This window comes from Ceratotherium simum, chromosome 15, assembly GCF_057802395.1.
Source record: "Ceratotherium simum simum isolate JZ-2026a chromosome 15, ASM5780239v1, whole genome shotgun sequence".
Lineage (NCBI taxonomy): Eukaryota > Metazoa > Chordata > Mammalia > Perissodactyla > Rhinocerotidae > Ceratotherium > Ceratotherium simum.
In genome coordinates this window covers 5,626,996-5,650,991 of record NC_141914.1, presented here as the reverse complement: position 1 = coordinate 5,650,991, position 23,996 = coordinate 5,626,996, and the positions used below count along the sequence as shown (strand labels likewise).

Genomic DNA, 23,996 nt, shown 5'->3' with positions numbered 1-23,996 from the left:
GTTTTTAATGAGCAGTGAGGGCCAGCATATGGACCCAGATCCTGACATCTCTTCCAGTTTGGAACTGGCTGTGACTGCCTATGCTTTATGCAAAATGACTGTGATCATAACAAAGTTACTTTTAAATTGTTCATATAACCTGTCATATGTCTTGGATCGTGGCACTATCTTTGGCTTCTATGTATGTTTATTTTTCTAGTATTTCAGGTCTTTTTTTTTTAAACCACTGAGGCATAGTTGAATTAATGTGTGTCAAGGAAGGAAATAAAAGGCTGGCTCTAAGAGACTTTGCCACAAGGAGAACAATCTAAGAAAAATAGGGATTTATCTTTGTTTTCTAGAAGTCAATTCCAGAGATTTAGTAAAAGGGCATTTTTGGAACTAGATTAAGAGAGCTACATAATTTGCAGGGCTGAGTACAAAGTAAAAATGCAAGGCCCAGTGCAAAATAAAAATGCAGGGTTCTTGGTTCAAAAGCAGGGGGAAAATTGTCATTAAAAGTACTCAAATATAAAATTTTTTTCTTTCTTCCACAATTTCTCTCTCAATTTGTCGTGGTGTTATTTTATTTGCTATTTAATGTCATTTAGGGAAAGAAAAACAAAAATTTTAAATTATTAGCATGAATTTTACCATTTCTCTTTATATTTTGCAATGCTAGTTTTAAATGCAAATATAAGAGCCTTTAATGCGTAAGCAGAATCACTGAAATTACAAAATTTGTATTTTGTCGTTTATACATGCATATATATTTCATTCTTACCAGAATATTGGAAACGCACAGAACAAACACAACTTTTTACTTCACTTCTTGATACATGCACATTCTACCAATACTCTCTACCTTCAGCTTAGGAAGACTGAAAAGAAGAGGAACGAAGGGATCTCTAGCTTTCCCTTTCCTTCTGCGTCATTGTTTTCAGCATAAGTGGTTGGCTAACACAGGAAGTAACAGGAATAAGAAGGGATATGGTAGGATTCCTTGGTCATTGTGTTTCTTAAAATGCCATTGCCTTCTTTGCACAGAAGCAGGTTCTGGTTGGAATGGGAAGGGTGGCCTCACAGAGTCAGTGTCCCCTCCACGCCCCCTTACTCAGTCACAGATGTAATGTCTTACCTTGCTCTACCTTTGAGTCTTGCTGAACTCCCACGCAGCTTGGGTCCTTGGGAGCACTATGCTAAGGGGGCACCTTGAATGCTATATACAGACGTGAGTATTGTTCCTAGCTCCTCGGCTCACACGCATGCTCCCTTGTCCCATCAGACTTCCCTTACAAAACATAGATTCAAAGATGAAAGTATTAAGAGTTTCAAGATGGTGACAGCAGGGTATTAAACTAAGCAGGGGACCCTTCTGACCATGGGACCCTGTGCCACTGTACACGTTGCATGCCCATGAAGCTGACCCTGCCTCAGTGACCTCACCTACAAATTGGGGTGATAATAATACGTGTCAGGTAGGATTGCCATGAGGAGTAATTAAGGTAGGAATGTAAAGTGCTTAACAAGTATCCTGCACATAGACAGTACTCAATACATGGTAGGTAGTTTCTTAATACCTATGTTGCTCTATATCCCAAATAAAATCAGGAAATGGTTATTGTAGTCCTACTGGGAAACTTGATTTAGGTTGAGCATTCTTTATATAAGCTCCACTAAGCAAGATATGCTTTCAAACACAATGAATGCTCCTCTATCTGTGTGAGGGTCGTGAGACACCAACACGACAAACAGGCAAAGCTCTGATGTCAGTTCAAGAGGTTGCCTGGTTTACACCATGCAGTGGTAATTCCTGCGGCAGGTTGTAGCAAATGGGCTACATGGGGTGTCCAGAAAAAGACAAAGGCTCAAGTCGTTAAAAGTAGTTGCACTGCAAGGTTGTCTCTGGCTGAGAATGAGGTCAGCTCTGTGAGGTCTTGAGCAGAGAAGCCTCTGTTCCAAACTCATGGAGGGGAGATATTTGAACCCCGAATGAAAACAAAACAAGGATGAGGTGTGCCTGAGCAAGTAGGAGTGAACTCCGGTGACGACCACATCCAAGTGAAATCAGCTGTAGAATGGGTTTCAGGATCCACAGGTACTGATTGATTAATCAATCAATTAATCCAATAGAGCCGCTTTTAAGATGCTATTTTCTATGCCCAAAGTGTATTTGGCTTATTATATATATATCTAAACCAACCATTCATCTTGAAAACCCAATTTAATAAAAGAATATTTGATAAACTATTAGCCCCTGATTGAGTTACCACATACTGATTATTTAAACATCATTTTATTTAAAACCTAAATATTTTTCAAAAAGATTCTCTATTAATTTATTTTCCATTCGTATACTTTAGGTGAAAACTATACCAACCTAAAATGGTGACTTTGTTTAAAAATTGTTCATGAAAATGACTGGTTGGATACGATGATAGGCTGATAATATGCAAACAGGATAAGAAATAGGTAAAACATTATAAATATTCATATTCCCAGAAAAGTGAGCAGGTTCAGCTCGCACAACAGGTGAGACTTGTGTCTTATGCAAGTGTGATTTTCCTTCTCCAGTTTTGAAGCATCAGGCTGACCCTCTGCGAGGAGAGGGGTAACAGAATAGATATGATCTGATTTTCTAAAAATCTCTTTGCAGAGAAAGGGTTGATGAAAATGTGGCTAAGAATCTTAGCATGATTCTTTTAAGACCTCTTCCCCACCCCTGTCCATTTGGTTTTGAAAATCTGGATTTAATTTTCATTTTAAAAGCTTAATGGGCTGAACTGTCTCAGGAATATTAACTTTCCGACTTCCCGGGTCCTCTCACCAGTGGTCCTGTGGTTAGGATGAGTAAAGCGGGGAACACTGAGTCAGGAATGGGTGTGCTGTCATGAACGCTGCTCTCCTCAGAGCATTTTACTGATAAATAATGTCATTATTGTTTCCAGATGCGGAGCCTAAATATCTGATAGTTGTGAGACCCGCTCCTCCTCCAAGTCGAAAGAAATCATGCTCAGGTATTTTCGTTGATTTCTTTTTTCTTTTATTAACTTTAAACCATGCCTTTTCATCTCTTCTCTACTCCTGGAGATCCAATGCCCTGGGGATGCCTTAGGAATAGAGATCAGAAGATGCGCTGCGTCAACAGCCAGCCCTGCTCGTGAAGTGGCCGAGCCTGGGGCAGAGATTGCCTGGAATCTCATGCCAGCACCACCACTGCACTGTTTAGCAGGGATGTAGGCAAATTACTGCCCCTCTGTGCCTCCCTTCTGCTGCGTAATATGGTCTTGGTGAGGATTAAATGAGTTCATGGGCATGTGACACGAGGCAGGGCCTGGCCCATGGCATCTGCTCATTTAGTCAGCGCCCGCCCGCTGGCCTGTCTCTGTTTCACAGTGTGTGAACTCACGCCTGCTATCGTGTCTCTCACACTCGGATGGCAAAGTCTGATGTCTAACCTTCGCCGAAGGAGACTGTTTCCATTTCAAAAGCATAGCTCATTGATATGTGTGTTAGGTGGGTTAGAACTCAGGTTTTGGTTACCCTTTATCTCTCCCCACCAAATATCTTCTGTTTAGTCCAACACAGAGCAAGCACTCCTTTCATAAAACCGCAGTGCAATCCATCTTCCCAGGGCGAGGAGACTTGAAACAGGAAGGCAGATACCTGTGAGTAAATGAGTAGAAAGAGTTCTGCATGACTAAAGGAAGATTAAAACCCTACATTGTCCCAATTTCACTACTAACATTTCCTCTCAGAGCAAACAAGCAGCCACTGCTCTCAGGAAGGCCCGGCAGAAGCTGTGAACATTCTTTCCCACCTGGTCACATCTTCCTCTCTCTGTACATGGAGTGGATCACAACGATCTGCTTTTCTTTTTCACGTTCTAAGGTGAACCGTTCTCAGAGTAATTATTTCCTAATCATACTTGTCTCTTAGAGGACACTGGGTGCCACACAAAAAATGATCATTTGTTCATTTGTTTATCTTTCTAAAGCAATGAAATGGGTAGGAGGAGCACATAGACCTTCAAACACACTGAGCAGAAGGGCCCTTTGCAGCTCTGTACTTTGTCTACTGGACGTGTCAGTCCAGCCTGATTGCCAGAAATCAGTTGCCACAATTCCCTCCCCTCTTTCTGTTGGTTTCCGCTTCTTTTAAGACAAGCAGTAAATGGTCAAGCATTTTGAAAAATATAAATTCCATTTCTGGTCTATATTATCCCAAAGTGCAAGGGAAATTTCAATCAGTCCTTACAACTTATTAATGATAGTTGTCCAGGCAGCTTTCCATACACTTTAAAATAAATGTACTCTCAATATTGCAAGACTCTATTTCAAAATATTTACCGATAAAGTTAAGAGGCATGAGTGTGGTTCCATGAGATTCTGGCTTCATATTGACTGAACTGTCTCTTAATACAAATATGATCATGATACAAATATGAAAATATATAAGGAAAGTCAAGAGAGTGATTACCCCTTAGTAGCACTTTATAACTTCATTCTATTTCATTGGGGATCTTCTCTGACACCGGCCTTAGAAATTATTTTTCGCTTTGTGATGACCAGCTCAGGAAATTGTTTCATCTTGCTCAGGATATAATACCACACCTTTCCTTTTGGGCAACGGATGTAATTTTTGTTTTCGTAATCTGCATTTGAGAATGATGTAATGACTAATGTGATAGCTTCCACATAAATTTTATGTGGAACAGAAATTTATGTTCTGCCACATGATCTTTATGTCTAACATCTGCCACATAAATTTTAATTTTGTAATCATTTTTATTTCAAGATACGAAATTAGTGAGGTAATTATTTGATGTAATTACCTCGTGTAAGCCTTAGGTCCCTTGGAGAAAGAAAAATATATCTTTTTCCTCTCAGTGGCATTATCTTTATACGTTTGAGCTACGCCAATGATTTAGTGAAAAGAAAACTAGATTACAAGTCAGGACACCTAGATTTGGGTCTGGACCTTGCTCTCGGTGTGACTTTGGACACTCTTGAAACTTCTCTGAGCCTTGTTTTTCATGTGTAAAATGAGATAGTTGTATTATGTTAGTGAAAATCAACTCAGAGGTAGAAAAAGGAAGATCAGAACCATTTCAGGGCTTTTTCAAACTATCTGTGCCTCCTACCCTTGCCCCGGATTCTAACCGGCCCTCCTTGGGGGCCAGACTTGGACCCTTTGAATCACAATCATACAAGGTACTATTACAGGTGGATCTGGAAAAATTTATGGAGAGGGATAAACGCATGTGTGCAACCAAGTAAACAAGAACTACCCTTGAGAATTATTTCAAATCTTTTAAAAATTCAGCTATGTTCCAATGAGGCAATTTGCCACCAGTAGGTTATGTATATCCTGGGCTCAGAAGGTTTTTTTCACTGGAATAACAACTTGCAGAACTTAAATCTAACAGAAGCAGTAAGCATGGCACAATTCTCAAGGACATTGGTTCAGAGCTCCACTGAGCTCACAGATGGGGAGCTTGCTACCCACTTGTTCCCACTGCATTAGATTAAGATGATACAAGTTCTTCCTGTAGCAAATACAGCATACATAGTCTCATGAAGTGAAAGAAGGAATCCAATGGAAATACAGAGCATATATGTTCTGTGTTAGTTCTACATAGTTTTATTAGATCCCCAATTGGATTTTTATTTTATTTACTCTGACTTTTTATGAGCCAGCATTAGTTTCCATGGTAAAGGATTTTTCCTCCTCTTTTTCACTGTTCCCCATTTCTGCAGTTTCAAATATTTTTGAAAATGCAAATGTTTGCCCCCTGCATACTTGGAAGGAATCTACAGTGGTTTATCAGCATCACTCTTGGCATTGCCCAAATCCAGTTAGTCCCATCAGAGCAACTATGCTTCCTGTATAATTCCTACTCTCCCAGCATTATTAAAAATTGTGCACATTTTCCATTTAGATACTCACTGTAAAAAATATGCTTATTGCAATGGTATGACAGGGATTTCACACTTGCAAATAGGTTTTTTAAAAAAGAATATAACCTACAACTTAGATGGTAAGCTTTCTTTTCTCTTCTTAGATGCTATTTCATACTAATTCACAGTCCCAGGAAAAAAATAAGCATGCTTTTATTTTGTCCGTAAAAGAAATGAAGTGAGTGTGTGTATACATACACACGTATGTGTATGTGTGTGTGTGTGTTTATTTATTTCACTGGGAATAGCCAAGGCCTCCGTATTCATCCTTGACCCACAAGAAAATAAAAACTAGGTATAATTTGACACAGTTTATGTACATACATTACACATACATGTATACACATATACATACACACATAAATCTCAAAAAGGATATTTCATGCTTAAATTCATGGGCAAAATATTAGTAATATTTGTGCACTATCTGAAAAGGAACTTGATGCTTTCATACTCTTCATTATCTTGCCAAGTCATCTTTATGCATTTTACCCCAATCATGAAAATATACTCAGTGTCCCCAGAATTAACCTGTGTGTTACCTCCACAGGTAAAGCCCGCTCTCGGAAACCTCTCCAGCTGGTTGTCGGCACTCTGACACCCAGCTCGGTCTTCCTGTCCTGGGGTTTCCTCATTAACCCACACCACGACTGGACGCTGCCGAGTCATTGTCCCAATGACAGGTAATTCATCATCATGAAAGACTGTATTTTTCATCTGAAAATTAGTGCTTGCTTTAAATAGTATTTGTACATGCTTTAGAAGGATGTATCACTATCAGGAGCATCAGCTGTTAGCTGTGCAGCCTGTCCTGGGTGTGAGGGGAGGAAGATACTAAGTAAGGGTCCCTACCTTGCGGGAGTTATCATCTACCCAAATAGAAAACACATGCAAGCGCTTTTTTCTTTCCAAGAATAAACTAGAAAGGAGAATGAGCCAAATAGCAAGTGGGGAGTATCAGTGAGAAGTGTAATAAAAGCTCAGAGGACGAGGCTGAAGGCAGTCAGGAAAGACTGTTAAATGTTGGAAAGGTTGACCTTGGTTGGAAAAGGATGGATCTTTATTCTGACAATGGAAGAAGTGTTTGGAGCAGTAGTTCTCAAGGTGTGGTCCCTAAACCAAGCAGCTTTAGCATCAGCATCACCTGGGAACTTGTCAGAAATGGAAATTCTAGGGACCCCACCAGACCTACCGAATCAGAAACTCTGAGGGTGGGCCCAGGAATCTGTGTTTCAACAAGGCCTCCAGATGATTCTGGTGCCCGCTAAGGCTGAGAATCACTGGCTTAGAAAACTGGAGAGATACACACGGGGAAGATGTAGGCAGAGGAAAGCAGAGAGTTGGAAATGAAGCTATCGTCTTTCTTGGCAGAACAAAATAAGATAAATCTAAATGTATTTTTAAACTACCGCCATTCATCCATCCGACACATGTATTTGAAACTGGCTATGAGCCAGGCACTGTGTTAAACACTGGACCATGACTCTAAATTGGTTATAAAGTGGTATTTGTTTATTATAAATATTTACCACATTAGCTTCAAAATCCAAATCTTTGTTTATGGCAAGCACTCAAAATTTTCAAGCTTCACGCAAGGCATTTTACTTAAAAAGTTTTTTTATTTTACATGGACTCAAATGATTTTTAAATTTTAGAACTTGCTTCATTGTTCTTTTTAACAAAAAATTTGTTTATGGAGGTATAACTTAAACCCAGTAAAATGCACAGATCTTAGTGTACAGCTTGATCAGTCATGAAAAATGCATATAACCATGTACCCTATACCCCTTCAGGGAATAGAACATTTTCATCACCCCAGAAAGTACCTTCCTCAAGAAGCAACCACTGATTTGATTTCTACCACCACAGACTAATTTTGCCCACTCTAGAATTCCACATAAATGGACTCATACAGTGTGTTCTCTTTTTGTGTCTGTCTTCTTTCATTCAGCATGTTTTTTAGGTTCATTCATGACATTGCAGCTACCAATAGTTCATTCCTTTTTTATTCCTGAGTAATATTCCATTAGGTGAATATTCCAGAATTTATTGATCCATCCTTTTGCTGGTGGACACCTGAATTGTGTCTTGTTTTTGGTTATTATGAATACAGATTTTATAAACATTTTTGTATGAAACTTCTGTAGACATATCTTTTAATTTCTCTTAGATAAATAGCTAGAAGTGGACTTGCTGGGTCACAGGGAAGATGTATATTTAACGATGTATATAGGTACACATATATATGTATGTGTATATATATGTATATTTTTGGCCTAACTTTTCCATTTACACTCCCACAAGCAATGTATGAGAGTTCTGGTTTCTCCATATCCTCACCAACATTTTGTGTCGTCAACATTTTTCATTTTAGCTTTTCTAGTGTAGTTTATATACTAATAGGTACTAAGGATATTGATTACATTTTCATGTACTTTTTGGCCATATATCTATTTATTGTAGTGTTTTATTTAATTTTATTTGTCTAAATTGAACTAAAAAGAAATACCTTTAAAAATATTTCTACGTTCTCAAAAGTACCTTTCATATGACTTTGATTAGGAAATCTAGACTAAGAAAGAAAAAAATTAAACTTTCCTTCACATTTCCATAGTTCTGAAGGAAGAAATTCTTGGAAAAGGGCATGCAGAAGACATTGCTAAAACCAAATTTTAAAAAAAATAATTTTGAGCTATTTCAAAGAATCTGAAATATTCTTTATTTCATGCACCGTTAAACCATAATGTGTTTTGTTTGGAAAATGATCTCCTGAAAGAACATGCTTTCTTGTGATAATTCCAGTTTCTAGTGAATTGGTCCAGGGTGCCAATGCTGAGAAAACAAACATTTATGGATTGACTTCTTTTTCCTTTTCATCTTTTTAGCCTCTTATTTAAAAGAAAGGAAAAAAAGAAAAGGGGGAGGGCGGGGAGGGGGGAAATTTGGTACTCTTGTAGCAAAACGCAGCTGATTTTCATGGTTTCTCCACTTGCTTGATAAACCCAGGAGGTTCAGTCACCTGCAGATTCATGTAGCATAATTTGGACATGTTCTCCTCCCACTTCCTCCAGCCTTTCCCTCATTTCATTTGGTCCTATTGACCCCTTCACGAAAGAATTTGCATGATGACTGATTCTAATTGGTAGACGTTGCCATGGTTTGGCAGCACAAGAAGACAATGAAGATGGAGATGGGAGAGGAGCAGATGGCCCAGTAGAGCTAGGATTTTAACCAAAGCAGTTGACTTGAAGGCCCCAGCCACTCAGACCACACATGCACCTCCCCCTCAGCCCTTCCTCACACACCCTGGCTCTGCTCTTCTCATCAAGTAAATGGAGTCATGCCCATCACATCTCAATATTCAAAATCAATAATTCCACCTAGAATGAAGTTTTTTAAAAAGTTTAGTGTGCCAAGATGCTTGCCAACTTTAAAACCTCAGTGAGTAGGAGAATCAAGGTATCCTTGACAGACAGAGGGAACTGTTAGGCCGTGACTAAAAGGGAAGAATTAAATGGTAATGACTAAAAAGAAGCATTTGGAGTACTTGGGGATTTCATTTACACATGCCTCCTTTCTCCCTGGTTAGCACAGTTAATAAAGAGCTGACATTTAAAATCTTTGTGGTATCTGAGAAAAAAATAGTAGACTTGGGCCGGCCCCGTGGCTTAGCGGTTAAGTCCACGTGCTCCGCTGCTGGCGGCCCGGGTTCGGATCCCGGGCGCACACCGACGCACTGCTTCTCTGGCCATGCTGAGGCCACGTCCCACATACAGCAACTAGAAGGATGTGCAACTATGACATACAACTATCTACTGGGGCTTTGGGGAAAAAAAAGGAGGAGGATTGGCAATAGATGTTAGCTCAGAGCCGGTCTTTGTCAGCAAAAAGAGGAGGAGTAGCACGGATGTTAGCTCAGGGCTGATCTTCCTCACAAAAAAAAAAAAAAAAAGTAGACTTTATTTAAAAGATCTGGAAATACTGTACACATTATAAACACCCAAATAAATCTACCAGAACAACTCTAAATTAGTGTGATTAGAAGCAAACTTGGAGAAACCTTCATATGCCACTTTCGTATGATCATGCAGCTGTTTTTTTAGAATTTAGAGTAATCCAATAGGTTAGAATAAGCAATAATGGCTATAGGGAATGATTACTTATTGAAAATTAGAAGATTAATACAGTTGAAGTTTTCCTTCAGGAGTATCTTCTTACAAAGCAGTTGGAATCTGAACGCCCTTGGCTCGATACAGGACACCAACTGGTGTCATTTTAATCCATTGACTCTAGTATTTGGCATCCTGTGTAAAATCGCTGATTTAAAAAAAAATCATTTCACAGTGGTTTGTATAGTCTCATTTATCCTATGCAAATGTAAATAATTTATTGTAAAAGTTTTTTCTTAAACTTTGATTTTGGACTTTATATATCCAAGTTCTTGTGTAGTGAGTTTCCAGTGAGAGAACTTCTGTTTTATGTTTCATTTCTTTTAAGCTTGGAAATATGAATGGAATGTTGCGTTATCCTTTGTGGTATGTTTCTATTCCTATTTGCATAGGGTCCATATGGGTCTCCCATGTTTTTAAATCGTTTTCTGAGTTCACATTGGCGAGTAGATATGCTTAATTTACAGTTTTCATTCTTAATGGGCTTCGAATGGAAGAATGTACACATTTGTCCTCAATATATCTAAGGGCAAAAGAAAGCTTTCCAAATTGGCCCAGATGAAGAGTAAAACCAAAATTTATTTCAACATTAATAGCTTATTTTTTCCTTCCCATGTTTCCAACTTGTTACAGTGTTCAAGATTGCTTTAGTTCTCGCTCCTTTGCCAATTTATAAAAGCCTTATTATTTGTTCAGCATCATTTTCACATTTTCTGACGCTTTCATATCGTATTTATTCACTCTTCACGTAGAATGAGAACCTACCTTTTGGCTGGTCCAGAGCAGGGTCTTGCCTTTCTTTTTTTAATCTCAAGTTTTTAAAAAGTGGATATTTTTGATGTTTGTAAATTCTCACTTGATTGAGCGCAATGCCTTGTTACCAGTTGTCTTGTCATGTAAATGTTAAGGTCTGTGAGGACAGACCTTGTGTATCTTAGCCACCATTGTTTCCCCAGTCCCCGGGCCAGCATCTGGCATACAGTAGGCCCTCAGTAAGTATATGCGGAATGAACAAACACTGTATTTTCAACATTTCCACTTTTGTGTCTCACCATTACTTCAAACTTAACATGACAAAATCAAATTCATACTTTTCTCCTGAAATATCAGCTCCCTTGTCTTACCACGTTCTGAAGTCCCATAATTCCCCCGCTCACTCTAATTTGAAACTTTATTCATTCTTTATTTTTCATCTGTTGTGGATAATGAAGCCCCGAGTTATGTTAGTTTTGCCTTTGAGAAGTGCCTTTATCTTTAGAATCTGTGTCTTCTACTTCTCCATTCCCACGCCAGTGAGTCCAATCCAGGCGCTCCTCACCTCACCCTGGATCCTGGGAAGAGCATCCTGGCTACTCTCCCTGGATCTTTTTCTACCCCAATCTGTCCTGGCTCTGCAGTCCTGAGGAAATTTAGACTATCCACCATCAGCTCACTCTTTCTTCATCCCAGATTTATTTTCCCCTTGCTTCTCCTCTTTCCGAGGAACACATTTCTGACTTCAGTGCTCATGACGCCATCCCTTCTGCGTCTGTGAGCCTTTCTCTTTGACATTTGCCCCTTCACTGCTGTTGGTGCCCTGCCTCTTGCTTGCAAACGTGCTCAAGATTTCCTTACCCAAAAACAAAACCTTCTGTTGATCTTGTTGTATCTTCCAAGCTACTTTTCTGTCTCCTCTCTTAATTCTGAAACTTAGAGTGATTTGCTCTCATATTCGTGACTTCTGTACCACCCATAGTCTTTATTCCCTGTCGCTGGCTTCCATCCCCTTTCTCTCATTCCACTGAAACTTTCCCTAGTGGTCATCAGTGATCCATCAATTGCTCAATCCAGCAGTCTCCTCAGTTCTTATCCTTTTTAATGTCTCTGTGGAATTATGGGCCATCCTCCCATTCAGAACTCTTTCTTTCTTTGACATTTTTATTTAGATTTTCCTCTTACCCTCTCCCTGTTCTCTTTTGTTTACTTGTTATCCTACCGCTCCAGTGTGGACTAGAGGTCTGCCCTTGGATCTCTCATCTGTGTCCTCCTTACCTCAGCTATGCCACGTCTTTAACTATCGCCTCTGTGTAGAGCAGTGATTCTCAGACCTTGATGTGCATGCAGATGATGTGGGAGACCTTGTGAAAATGCAGATTCTGGTTCCATAGCCCTGAGGAAGAGCTTGGGATTCTGCATTTCTTTTTTTTTTTTTTTGTGAGGAGATCAGCCCTGTGCTAACATCTGCCAATCCTCCTCTTGTTGCTGAGGAAGACTGGCCCTGGGCTAACATTCATGCCCATCTTCCTCCACTTTATATCGGAGCCCACCACAGCATGGCTTGACAAGCAGTGCGTTGGTGCGCGCCCGGGATCCAAACCGGCGAACCCTGGGCCGCCGCAGCGGAGCGCGCACACTTAACCGCTTGCGCCACCAGGCCAGCCCCTGAGATTCTGCATTTCTAATTGCTGATGTTGCTGTTCTACAGAGAACAGTAGGAGTGCCAAGGTTGTAAATGACTTACAATGCTGAACCTCTGACCTTGACCCATTTCCAAAGTTCTAAGACTATACTTTTAGTGGTCCATGGAATGTTTTCATTAGAATGACCAAGTAACAGTGGTTGACTCCTCAACTCAAACTAAATTCATATTTTCTACACTAATAAAGGAACTTTTCCATCCCTTTAACTTCCGTCTTCTCGAGTTTAAAAATTCAGTTTTGATTTTTGTTTACATTTTCCTTGGTGCTCATATCCCACAAGGAGTCTAGTCTCATTGATTTTTTCATAGAAATATAACTTTGATCTATTCTTTTTTCCCCTCTTCGTTCTATTTCTTCTGTGATTCATTCCTTTGTTATCTCATATCTGAACTACAGCATATTAATTGAGCTTCCTCCCTCCAGTTTCTCTCTAATTCTTCCACTGCTTATAAATCTAGTTTCCTTCATCACTGCTCAACTTTAGTCACCTGCTGCAGAATCTCCATCAGCTCCCCACTGCCTGGTAAAAGAAACCATAGCATCTCTCCAAGAATCTAGCTCAAGGAATATATGAGTCATGCTCCTGACATGAGATTTAAATCTGGCCTAGTCTGCTTTCCCTGCTCTGGATAGGATGTCTTACTTTAAATCACACCACTAGGATAGGATTTAAAACGCAGCCTGTGCGTTTCACAAGTTCAGGCTGCAGAGTGCCATGGCCAGCCCCTCTCAGCTCTCTCTGCTTTTCCTCCTGCCTTCTTTAGTTATATTAATATGTACATCTACCTCCCTCACTATACCATGAGCTCACTTTTGAAGTAACGCATAGTATGCCACTCATCTTCCATTGCACACAAAGCTAGCATCATGTTTTACAGCAGTAGGTCTCAGCAAATGTGTAAATGAATAAGCAGGTGGAATGTCAAGAACAAGCCTCAAAAATCATCCAGCCAGGCCATCTAGTCCTTGAACCTCCTCTGCAATATCTCCCATCCAGAGTCCACAGTGAGTGTCTCCAGGGATGGTAACACAGCATGAACGCTGAGGGTACATATTCTGGTCAGATTGACCAAAGTTCAAAATTCTGCTCTATTATTAGCTGAATGGCCTTGGACATGTTACTTAAATGCTTTAAGCCTTGGTTTTCTCATCTGTAAAATGGGGGTAATGATAGTAATATCTCATAGGGTTGTCAGAATTAAATGTGATGACACATGTAAAACAGTTAACACAGTGTCTGCCATGCAGTGAGTGCTCAATAAAGGTACCACGTTTGCTGCTGTTCCTCTTGTGGCTTTTGATATCATTTACTTTATATTCCATTATAATTGCCACTTTAGGAAAGCTATTCCATTTTAGACAGCACTAAAATTACTAGAAAAATCTCTCTTTTGTTGAGCTTAAGATGGCCAGCAGTAGGCAATAAAAAAAGAGAGAGAGAGATTTTGGAAATGGTTGACCAGTTTGAGAATTATTGCAAGAGTCCAAGGATAATAAGGACCTAAGTGCTACTTAGGAATAGAGAAGAGACAAGTGCAAGAGGAATCATGCAGGGAAACATAACTGGACTTCAAACCTGACTGGACGTCAGGGGAGAAGGGCCCTGAAGTCAACCGGAATAGGAGCAGATTTGGAAAAGAAGGTGAGTAGATTTTAAGGTAGTTATGAAGTTCATGGAGGATTACGTCATTAGATTTAATCATAAGGTTTTATTATACTACTAGGTCAGACACCAGATTGCAAAGAGATCTGGGCATTAGGAGTGGTAAGAAAGTGGGAGAAAGTAGACTATTTTTAAGAAATTTTGTGTTAAAAGACAGTGACAGGTATAAGAGGCTAATATTAGTTTTATTTTGTTTTGTTAGAATAGAAAACATTTAAACAACTTTTAGACTCAGAGAAAGGTCCTTGAAGAATCAAGAGAAAGACTGGAGAGCGGATGGAATAAGGAAGTGGAATAAAATTATCAAGAAGCTTATTTTTTTAGAAGAAAGAAGAATCCTGGAATCAGAGAGGGACAAGGAGAGAGTGAAGGGGGGAGAGACTTGGAGAAGAAGGGAGCGAGAGCAGAGTTTACATGTGCAGTTACAGTCCCAGTAAGGCAAGAAGCAAGAACGTTGACTACAGGGGCATCGGGAAGTGTCCTTTGATGTGAAGAGAGCAAAAATGTGTGGAATAGATGATTTAGGAAATACAATAGTAGTTAATTACATAGAAATGAAAGCATTGCTGAAAAAAGTATAGAAAACCCCCAAAATGGCCAGTCACATGCACTCAGCCAGGCTTGGTTGCGAAAGGACTAAATTAATTTCGACGTTCTTTAATTTCTCCACTTGGTATAATTCACTGTCAGATACTTCACAAATTTTGTTTATGGGGTTTCTGCCCTGTGTTCTGCCTCTGTATTTTACTAGAATAGAATATCTGATATGTAGCTAGAATAGATTTTTAGAAACAGAAAGGATCTCAAAGACTGTCTAGTCCAGCCCTTCTTCTTTTTCAGTGGAGAAAATTGATGCAAGAGTAGCCAAAGAGACTCTTCCGAGGTCATGCTTCTAGCTTGCAGCTGACACACATCCAAGCCAAGCCACTACCTGCCTGCTCCACTACATTTGGAGGAGCTATGGATTTGTTAAAGCTGTGATTACAATGATTGTCTGTATTGAGATTGTTTGAGAGATCAGAGCACAGAACAATGCCAGTTGAACACTACCCTCAACGGTTTCTTACCACTTGATTAGGATATGTGGTGTTCTTGTTCTTAAAATCCAAATCGCTGGAGGCAGGCTTCCCAGGGGTCTGGCCTAAAGCCAGTCACAGGCTGTATTTTTAATGGACTTGCTGCCTTTCCATGCACTTGTGCCCAAATTGAATCATCCACAGAAAGAGGTGCAATCAGTGTTTGATCCTGGGTGTCCTCAGACGATAATGGGAGGTCTGTGACTATAAGTTATGGTAAATACACAATAAAAAAAATAAAAAGCCTTAAATAATGCTAAGAGGAATTCTAGTTCCTTTTACTCTTCTCTCATTCTGGGTCATTTTACCTGTCTTTTTCCTTCTCCTTCTGCCCAGCACTGCAGTAGAAAGACAGTCCAGTGCAATACAAGAGGTGTTAGCTTAGGAGTCAGAAACAGCCATTTGCCTGGCTCTGCCACTGGTTATCAGATACTCCTGGCCCCTTGTTTGCTTCTGTTATAATTCTTGCTCTGCTCATTTCAAAGTTTATTGTATAGATAAACTGAAATAAATTAAAAAAAAAATTAAGCCCTCTGCAAAAGTACAACGTGGACATTTATTATATTTTCCTTCGATTTGCATTGATTTTACTGGCATGGTGAATTTTGATAAGTGAAACTTTATGCAATGACACGTTCCAAAATATAATCGTAGAACTAATGGCTTAAATCAGTATTTTTTGGTGATTGAATCATTGGCCATTTAGAGCAACTAGATTCTAATCTTAGAATGACCTCATAAGCACCTAAGAGTCCATTCTATTCATTCCACAAATATTTATGGAGTACCTTCTGTGTGCTGGGTGGCACAGCACTGTTTATTATCGTAAGGCCTATATTTTGCTTTAAAATCAAGGAAAATTTCACTACTTTATAGCTTAGTCTTGTTTGCTGTCTCTTAAAACTTAGAACTTGCCTACATTACACAATTAGCGGTTAAGCCAATATTGACGAGGGTGAACCTGACTGAAGCAGAGAAGGGCTAGCTGCCTATACATTTCTTTCTCCTGACAAACTTGGTACAAGAGAGGGCATTTCAAATGCTTTGTGAGCAAAATAGAAAATTTTATAGGCTGGATTTTTTTTTAACATGTGGGTAAGTTTTTAGAACAGACCATTTCTGTCCCGTTTTATTCCTAGGAAGATGGTACAATCAAGCTTATTGGGGTCCTAGAACCTGGTCTTTGGTAGTTCTGTTAGCAATGGCTCCCCTGGATCATGAAAGCGATTCAGGAATCTATCCAAATCTATCCAAACTGGAGATGCATAGTTGCCGTAGCCCACCTGGTCTGATTTTAGCTTCTCCCTGTTCCTCTACAGTCCTGTAATAGCCAGGACAGGGAAACAACAACAACAAAAATTCCATGCAGCATACTTGTCAAGAATGTGTCTCATAAATCACTGTTGCTCTTTCGACTCACAGGACATGGAGGATTTGTGTTCTGTAACGTTTGCTCCCAGTAGCTGTTAGGGGTTTGGCCGAAACAGCCTCCTCACTCATTCTGTCTTTTGCTGCTTTGGGATGGGGGATTGGAACCTCAAGAGCAGCTTTTACTAGAAAGAAGCAAGCCAATGAATGATTTCAAGCATTTCAGTAGTTTGTGACTAGTGAGAAAGTGGGCCGAATGCACAAATACAGCCCTTCTCTCTGTACTTATTAATGTATTAACCCCACGCTGATTTCATGGGATTGTAACCTGTGCAGGTGTCCAGGGTCCCCCACCTAGAAGGGCCCATGCTTGGTTTAATGATCTGCTGTCACTGTCTTGAAATTCTTAATAATTTTTGAACAAGGGCTCCCACGTTTTCATTTTGCAACGAGCCCCACAAATAATGCAGCCGGTCCTGGCCTTTGTTTCCAGAGAGTCTGGGTAATTGTTTCTGTATCATCAAGAACTTGTGCCTGGCACATAGAGGCTGCCCAGTAAGCGTTTTTAGCCTGAGTAGGTGAGTGACTTTTTAAAGCTTTAAATAAAAAAATTGACCTGAGTCTGAGTCCATTTAATTTTGCTGGGGCGGGGAGTGGGAGAGAGGTACTAAATTTTTGAAAGAAAACTTAAAATATAAGAAAGAACCTAAAATAGTATAACAAACACATATGTTTCCACCACCACATAGGACAGCTATTATGTTATTCTATTTGCTTAAAATATTTAAGAATACAAAGCAGGTAAATTTTACCTGTTGGCCTCACCTCCAATCCCATTCATCTCCCAACCTGCTCACTGGAGCCAAAGCACTATCGTAAATGTTGTATCCTTCCAGAATGTTGTCTCTTTACAATGCCAGGAATAACACTTGGTAACATATTTTGCGTGTTTTAATATTTATGTAAATGATACAAAACGATATGCATCATTCTGCATTTTGCTATTTTCGTTCAGTACTTTGATTATAAAATCTGTCTCTATTGATACATGAAGTTCTAGTTCACCTGTTCTCATTACTGTATTCAGTAGTAATGACATCCCCTTTCCTGACCTGCTGCCCCCCTCAGCGAGGCTGTTTAGAGCAGACCCAGAGGAGTCTGGCTTTGTGTTCTCGTTCTGCCTCTGCCACCGGCAAACATCACTAGCTGGGACATTGGGCAAATTAAGTGATCTTTCTGAAGCTTAGTTTTCACATTTGTAAAATGGGATTAATAATTTCTGCCACTTAGATGTTTTGAGACAATTAAGTGAGATAACATATGTAAAACCCAGCATGTGATAAAGGTGCAAGAAAATAGTCGTGGGGATTATCATTACTTTGCCATATATTATCTGAATATTATGAAGCCCTAAGCAAATATGTAACAGCAATCTTGAATTTGGATTGTTCCATTTTTCTCTTTGTACCCTTAGCTTGGATATTGGTCGTTACTTTTTTTATACTGATAAGAAAATTTCACCCTTGAAGTGCAGTCCTGGATGCATCTAGAGTCTCAGGTGCCTCTTTTACAAAATTGAATGATACTACCTCTAGTGCACCTTCCGTGGGGCAAAGGGCTTAACCCCATTCAGTTTTGAAACTATGATATTAAGTATTTATAAAATTATGCCTATGTTCTGCTCTATGCATAACTGGAAAAAAATGAATATCTAGCGTTTTCCAACTTTGATTTTGCAAACTAACAAATAATAGAACTGAGAGCTCTGGGATTCTGTCAGATCATAACCATGCTGCTGCACGGTCCCCCGACTTGCAATTAGAAATTAAAAACTTGAGCACACATTGAGCTCTTTTTTTCACGTTCCCTGCAAACTTTGAAAAAATCTAAACAGAAGCCAATATTAAATATAGTCTTCAGAGTAGATGGGAGTCTGTGATATGTTAAGAAACTTGAAATAACATTCCGAATCTCCCTGTGATTTTAAAGCATTGTATTTCGGTTATTCAACAGATTTTATACAATTCGCTACAGAGAAAAGGATAAGGAAAAGAAATGGATTTTTCAGCTCTGTCCAGCCACAGAAACAATTGTGGAAAATCTAAAGCCCGACACGGTTTATGAATTCGGAGTGAAAGACAATGTAGAAGGTGGCATTTGGAGTAAGATTTTCAATCACAAGACTATTGTTGGAAGTAAGTACCTGGAACGGTTCGTTTCAGCCAGCTTTCTGTAATTTTTTTCTTTTTTCCCTAATTAACAAATTTTTAATTATTATATTAGTTGTGTGATGTGAGATGATTTAATTCCCATCCTCTAGCGTTTGAGAGAAGTCAAAACTGAACAGAAGTTATTGAGTATTGATATTGCAGAATCTTTTTTTATAATGAATGGTTTTTTTAAAAAAATAAGTGATAAACTAACATTTGATGCCTTCCCTGATAACAATTCATTGGCTATTGTAGTATTTTAATCAGTCCTGACCTATGAACACCAACTGAGCAAAAAACCCAATTACGTGTGTGACTGGTCGGAAGGGAAAGCCTGGCCAGTAGTATGTCATGGAAAGTCTTCAGGGCCCTGGGCTTCTCCCTGTTATCCCTCCATTCAGACTTCATTGGAATCAGCGTTTGAAATGACAGTAAATAAAACAACATGGCCAACTTAGAGAGAATAAGAGTTATCGTTGTCTTCATAATTATTAGTTAGAATTGACTTAGGAACGAGAAGAATGAAAATAATGTCATTTTCCCCTTGTTTTTGTCAGGTAAAAAAGTAAACGGGAAAATCCAAAGTACCTATGACCAGTCCCACTCAGTGGTATGTACCAGGCTATTTTCAGGAATGTTTTTAAAAAATTGTGTCTACATTGTATTTCTGTTTCAATAAGGAGATAGTCCTATTATGAGATACTGAAACTGGATTGACTGACTAGCTATGGGACGTTGGGTAAAGTAGTTAATGTTTTAGGAGTTAATTTCTTTTTCAGAAAATGGAGGTGGAAGTGTGAGACAGGTCATCTCCCATTTGTTTAAAGCTCTAAAGTTCACTGTAGTTACTCTAGTATTGCAATATTCCAAGTATTTTTGAGATTCTGCTTAATACCTTCTGTCCTCTGGATTGTTTTTACTGTAATGTTTCAAGGGCAAATTAGTACATGTTCTACTTGACGTTGCTATTGTTCAAATCTTTCCTCTATGTTCTATCACTTCCTACTTAAAAGAGCCAGTTCTTTGCAAAATGATGAAGCAGCTGGTTTGGTTTTTGAACGTGCCCAGACTCTTTCAGTTCAGGACATGTTTGTATATTTTGTGTATCAGGCATTTTCCCCCATTTTCACACCCTTTTCTTTCTCACTTCAGAAACTCAGCCCCTTGTTCTTTCCCTCCGCTTTTCAAAACCGTTCTCAGGAAGCATGTCAGTTATGTGCTACCTGCTCTAAGTGTCAGCCATTGTTATAACCCCACAGCGATGTTTGCATTTTAAATCACACGCCCGAGCATAAAGCGAAGGATGATGTGTCCCTGAGCAGGTAGAGGAGGCACTTTGGTGAGAAGAGGGGGATCCGCTGCTGGCTTTTGTCCCTCTGTGCTGGACATACCCAGCAGGGAACTCTCCTCCAGTCAGGTGAATGTGCAAAGACTCGGTTCGTGGTTGCAAATGTGCTCTATTCAACGTGTGCCTGATGTATGTGGATGCATATGTCTAATTTATGTCTACTGGTTCACAGAATAGCCCAGTGATCACGTAGCCCAGTCTGGAGTGGAAAATAAAGTACTACATAGCTCACTGGAATAAAAAATACAGGATTCTTTTCAAAAAATGGGTTTAGATAAAATAGAACTGACTGAGAATTAATCCTGATAAGGTGAATATTTCTGTGGTTTGAATTGGCAGAAAAGTGTGTACATCAGGAAATTATTGTCAAACCAAATCGATTATCAAATTGCTCAGGAAGTGTTTTCATATAATTCAAATCATAATATAAGAAAGGAGGTTGTAGTTAAATTCCTAGGCCTGGATTTTTTCTTTTTTAGGTTTTAGTTTTTTCCTAATTATCTAATGTTTAAAGATTTAGAATGTATAAAAATGAGAAAAGAAATATGAACAAAATTACTTATCGCCAAATAAAGACTAGTGTAAAATCATTTATGCTCTACTGTTAAAATTTCAGAACGTTTTATTTTTCTGTTTTCTAAGCATGTTTTCATTATAAAATTAAAATCATGCTATATATGCAATTTTATGTCTTACTGTTTTCACTCAGCCAAAATATGGCATAAGCATATTTCATGTCATTAAATGTTCCTCATAAATGTAATCTTAATTGCTGTAAATTACGTAACCTAAATACACTATTGTTTGCTCAGTTTCCAATTTGTAGGCATTTAAGTTATTTCTAATTGTTTTTTAATCCTAAGTGATGTTATAGTAAACATTTATGATCATAATCTTTGTTCACATTTCTAATTGTTTCCTTATAATACATACTTAGAACAGAAATTAACAGTTTAGATTTTTAACATTTTTAAAACTTCCTAATATGTATGGTCAAAGTTCTTTCCAGAAAGGTTGTATCAATTTACAATCTTGCCAGCCATATATCAGAGTTATCTTGCTGTAGTCCCCTGATTATCAACCTTATGTATTTTCATCATTAAATTTTTGACTAATGAAATAGTTTAAGGTGATTATTTTAATTTCTATTTCTCTGATTGCTGATAATGCAGTACTTTCTTCTCTAGTTTATTAGCCATTTGTATTTTCCATCTAATGACCTTTAGTTTCAGTTCTTTGTTTATTTGACGTCTCATGGTTTTTTTATTGAAGAGGTTAAAGACTTTATAGATTAAAGAACATTGAATTTTTGTCTGTGACATCATCTAGAAACATTATTCTCACATTTGTTATCCATTAATTCTGTTTATGGGAATTTTTGAAATATGCAAGTCTTGAAATTTGCTTAACCAGATTATTTGTCTTTTCCATTGTCATATCTTCAGTTGCATTATATTTTAGAAAGCCCTTCCCTATCCAGAGAGCAGCGAAATATTTCCCTATTTCTCTTTTTTAGTTGTATAAGTGGTTTGATTTTGTAATAATTGAACTCTAAACTATGTGGGTTTTATTTTGCTACGTTGTATGTAGTAAGGTTCTATATCGATTAGGTTATGTGTTTTTTCTGCATAGCTAACGAATTGGCCTAGTACCAGGTATTGAATTGTGCCATTCCCTAAGGTCTCTTTGGCTTTGTCTCTCTTAAGTCCAATCAATATTGTGTAGGAAAAGTAAATTGGCTATACCTCACAGGGAATAGTTGCTCTTTCATCCTCTTCTAGAACATCCTCCCTCTTTTTGTGAATGGTTTCCTAGGAAGCAAATCTTATCTCGCACCCTCTTGGCTGTTATGCTTTATCTTCATGTGACTCAGTGATGCTGTTTCTTTCATTCCTTCTTTTCACTGATCGTATCCCAATAATTTGTATTTATTTTGGCAAAATATTTCATTTAGGGTAAGTTACTCAGCAAGATTGGGAAAGATGATTGACATTTTACTCCCAAGGAATTTAATTTCTTTTTCACATCATAAATAGCCATGATGAGAAGGGCCAGGAATAAACTTCCTGCATCGATGACACAGAGCCAGGCCTTCTATCACTTCAAGCTGTGAGGCGGAGTACCCCCAACTCCAGCCGGCTCTGACGGGCTGTGGTTTGAAACACTTGGTTATTTCCAAAGGAAAACCGAAATTGATTGCAAAAATATTTTAAGGCTCCTCTGTGAGGTTTCCTTCATTGTTACCTTCTGGACAGCAGAAAACTGTTTCATGAGCTAACATCTGTGCTCTTGGGTAGCCTGGAACAGGGAGAAGTTGAAAAGGAACCACTTGGGACAGTCTCGACCATCTTACGAGGCCACTTAGAACTGATTCTGAAAATCGATTTGATTCTTTAGAGGCATATTTTAATGCAAATAAAGTCGATATCCGAATATTCACTTTTCTCTGAGACTGATCTTAGAAGGCAGTATTTCAAGAGATAGGAAATTAATTCCAGATGTTTTGCTTTTAGAATCTTAAGCAAATGACACACTGAAAAATGTTTTCATTCATAGATACATGCTTACACCTAAAACTTACATGCAGCAAAAACTCCTTGACATCTTCCAAAAAGAGATGTTTGAATTGAGAAATGCAATTTGAACTTTAGTCTACCATTTTTAAGAAATAAATCATATTTAGGTTAAAAATTTGAATGTTAAATGCAGCCCCATCTTAAGCATCTTGTTACATTATATATTGCAATTCATGTAGCTAAGCCTGTGTTCTGCTGGCAGCCCCAGGACACGTGTGCCAGGGACATGTAGCAGGGGTCTCTCCTGATTGGTGAGTGCCTTTGTTCTACCGGGTATTAAATACTTTCAGTATCAACCCTGCCTGTACCTCTAGAAAAAACATCAGAGAAATGGCATATGCATAATCAAAACTGTGATTCTTTCTATATAAGTTCTGTCACTTGAGATCCATGTAATTGAGGAAGAAAAAACACATTTATCATAATAATTGTCCTATTTTGTCCATTTTTAGAATCTAGGACACTTTCTATGAAGATGAAACCTAACATTTACTATTAAGTTTTATTATATAAAAAATATATGAATGTTGGCTAAAAGGATCTACTTTTTATACATTATATTTTTAAAACCTTATTTATCTAACTAGTTCATTAACTAAACAATCGATTTTTGAAGTATGTAGCATTTATTAACAGAAATTTTTAAATACAAATTTAATTACTTAATTAATCAAAACCTCCCCTAAAATATGACATCTATTTTCACCTTTCCATTTTTTCCATCAGAGATCCACCCATCTTTTTAAAAAGCCCACATCTATTACTGGCAAAAGAAAGAAGTGGTGCCAATTTTTAAGGCGTAACAGGTACCAGATAAGTGAAGTGAATAGGGAGAAATACAGTGCAGTCCCCAGCCACACATTACCATTGTGTACCATTGTGTGATGCATGAATGCATCAGCCCTCCTTCCCTTCTTAGCCATTGTTGTCCTGAGCAGAAACTTGAAAAATTTATATCTGGGCCAATGGTATCACCAAAGGCGTATGTCTGATTCCTCCCTGGCTGACGAGAAATTGGCAGACTTTCGCAAGCAGGACATCAGATTCATTTTTAGTCAGATGTTAGATTGAATCAGTATGTTTTGTAACTTTCATTAGAACATCCTAAAAGTGAATTAAAACCAGAATATAGCATGCCTAGGTTCTTTCCATGTGGCTTGGCTCTTGAGCCATTGAAATTTGATTCTG

The 23,996-nt window shown here is 38.5% G+C and overlaps 1 protein-coding gene across 11 annotated transcripts in view; it reads left to right on the top strand.

Moving 5' to 3' along the window:
- ABI3BP (ABI family member 3 binding protein) overlaps positions 1-23,996 on the top strand; it is a 242,401-nt gene that overhangs the window by 82,601 nt on the left and 135,804 nt on the right. For all 11 annotated transcript variants that reach the window (XM_087439510.1, XM_087439507.1, XM_004439976.3 and 8 more), the window contains exons 3-6: positions 2,928-2,996; positions 6,490-6,622; positions 18,688-18,869; positions 19,442-19,494. In XM_087439510.1, the coding sequence (XP_087295636.1) occupies positions 2,928-2,996; positions 6,490-6,622; positions 18,688-18,869; positions 19,442-19,494 (437 nt within the window). The remainder of the gene's footprint in view (positions 1-2,927; positions 2,997-6,489; positions 6,623-18,687; positions 18,870-19,441; positions 19,495-23,996) is intronic.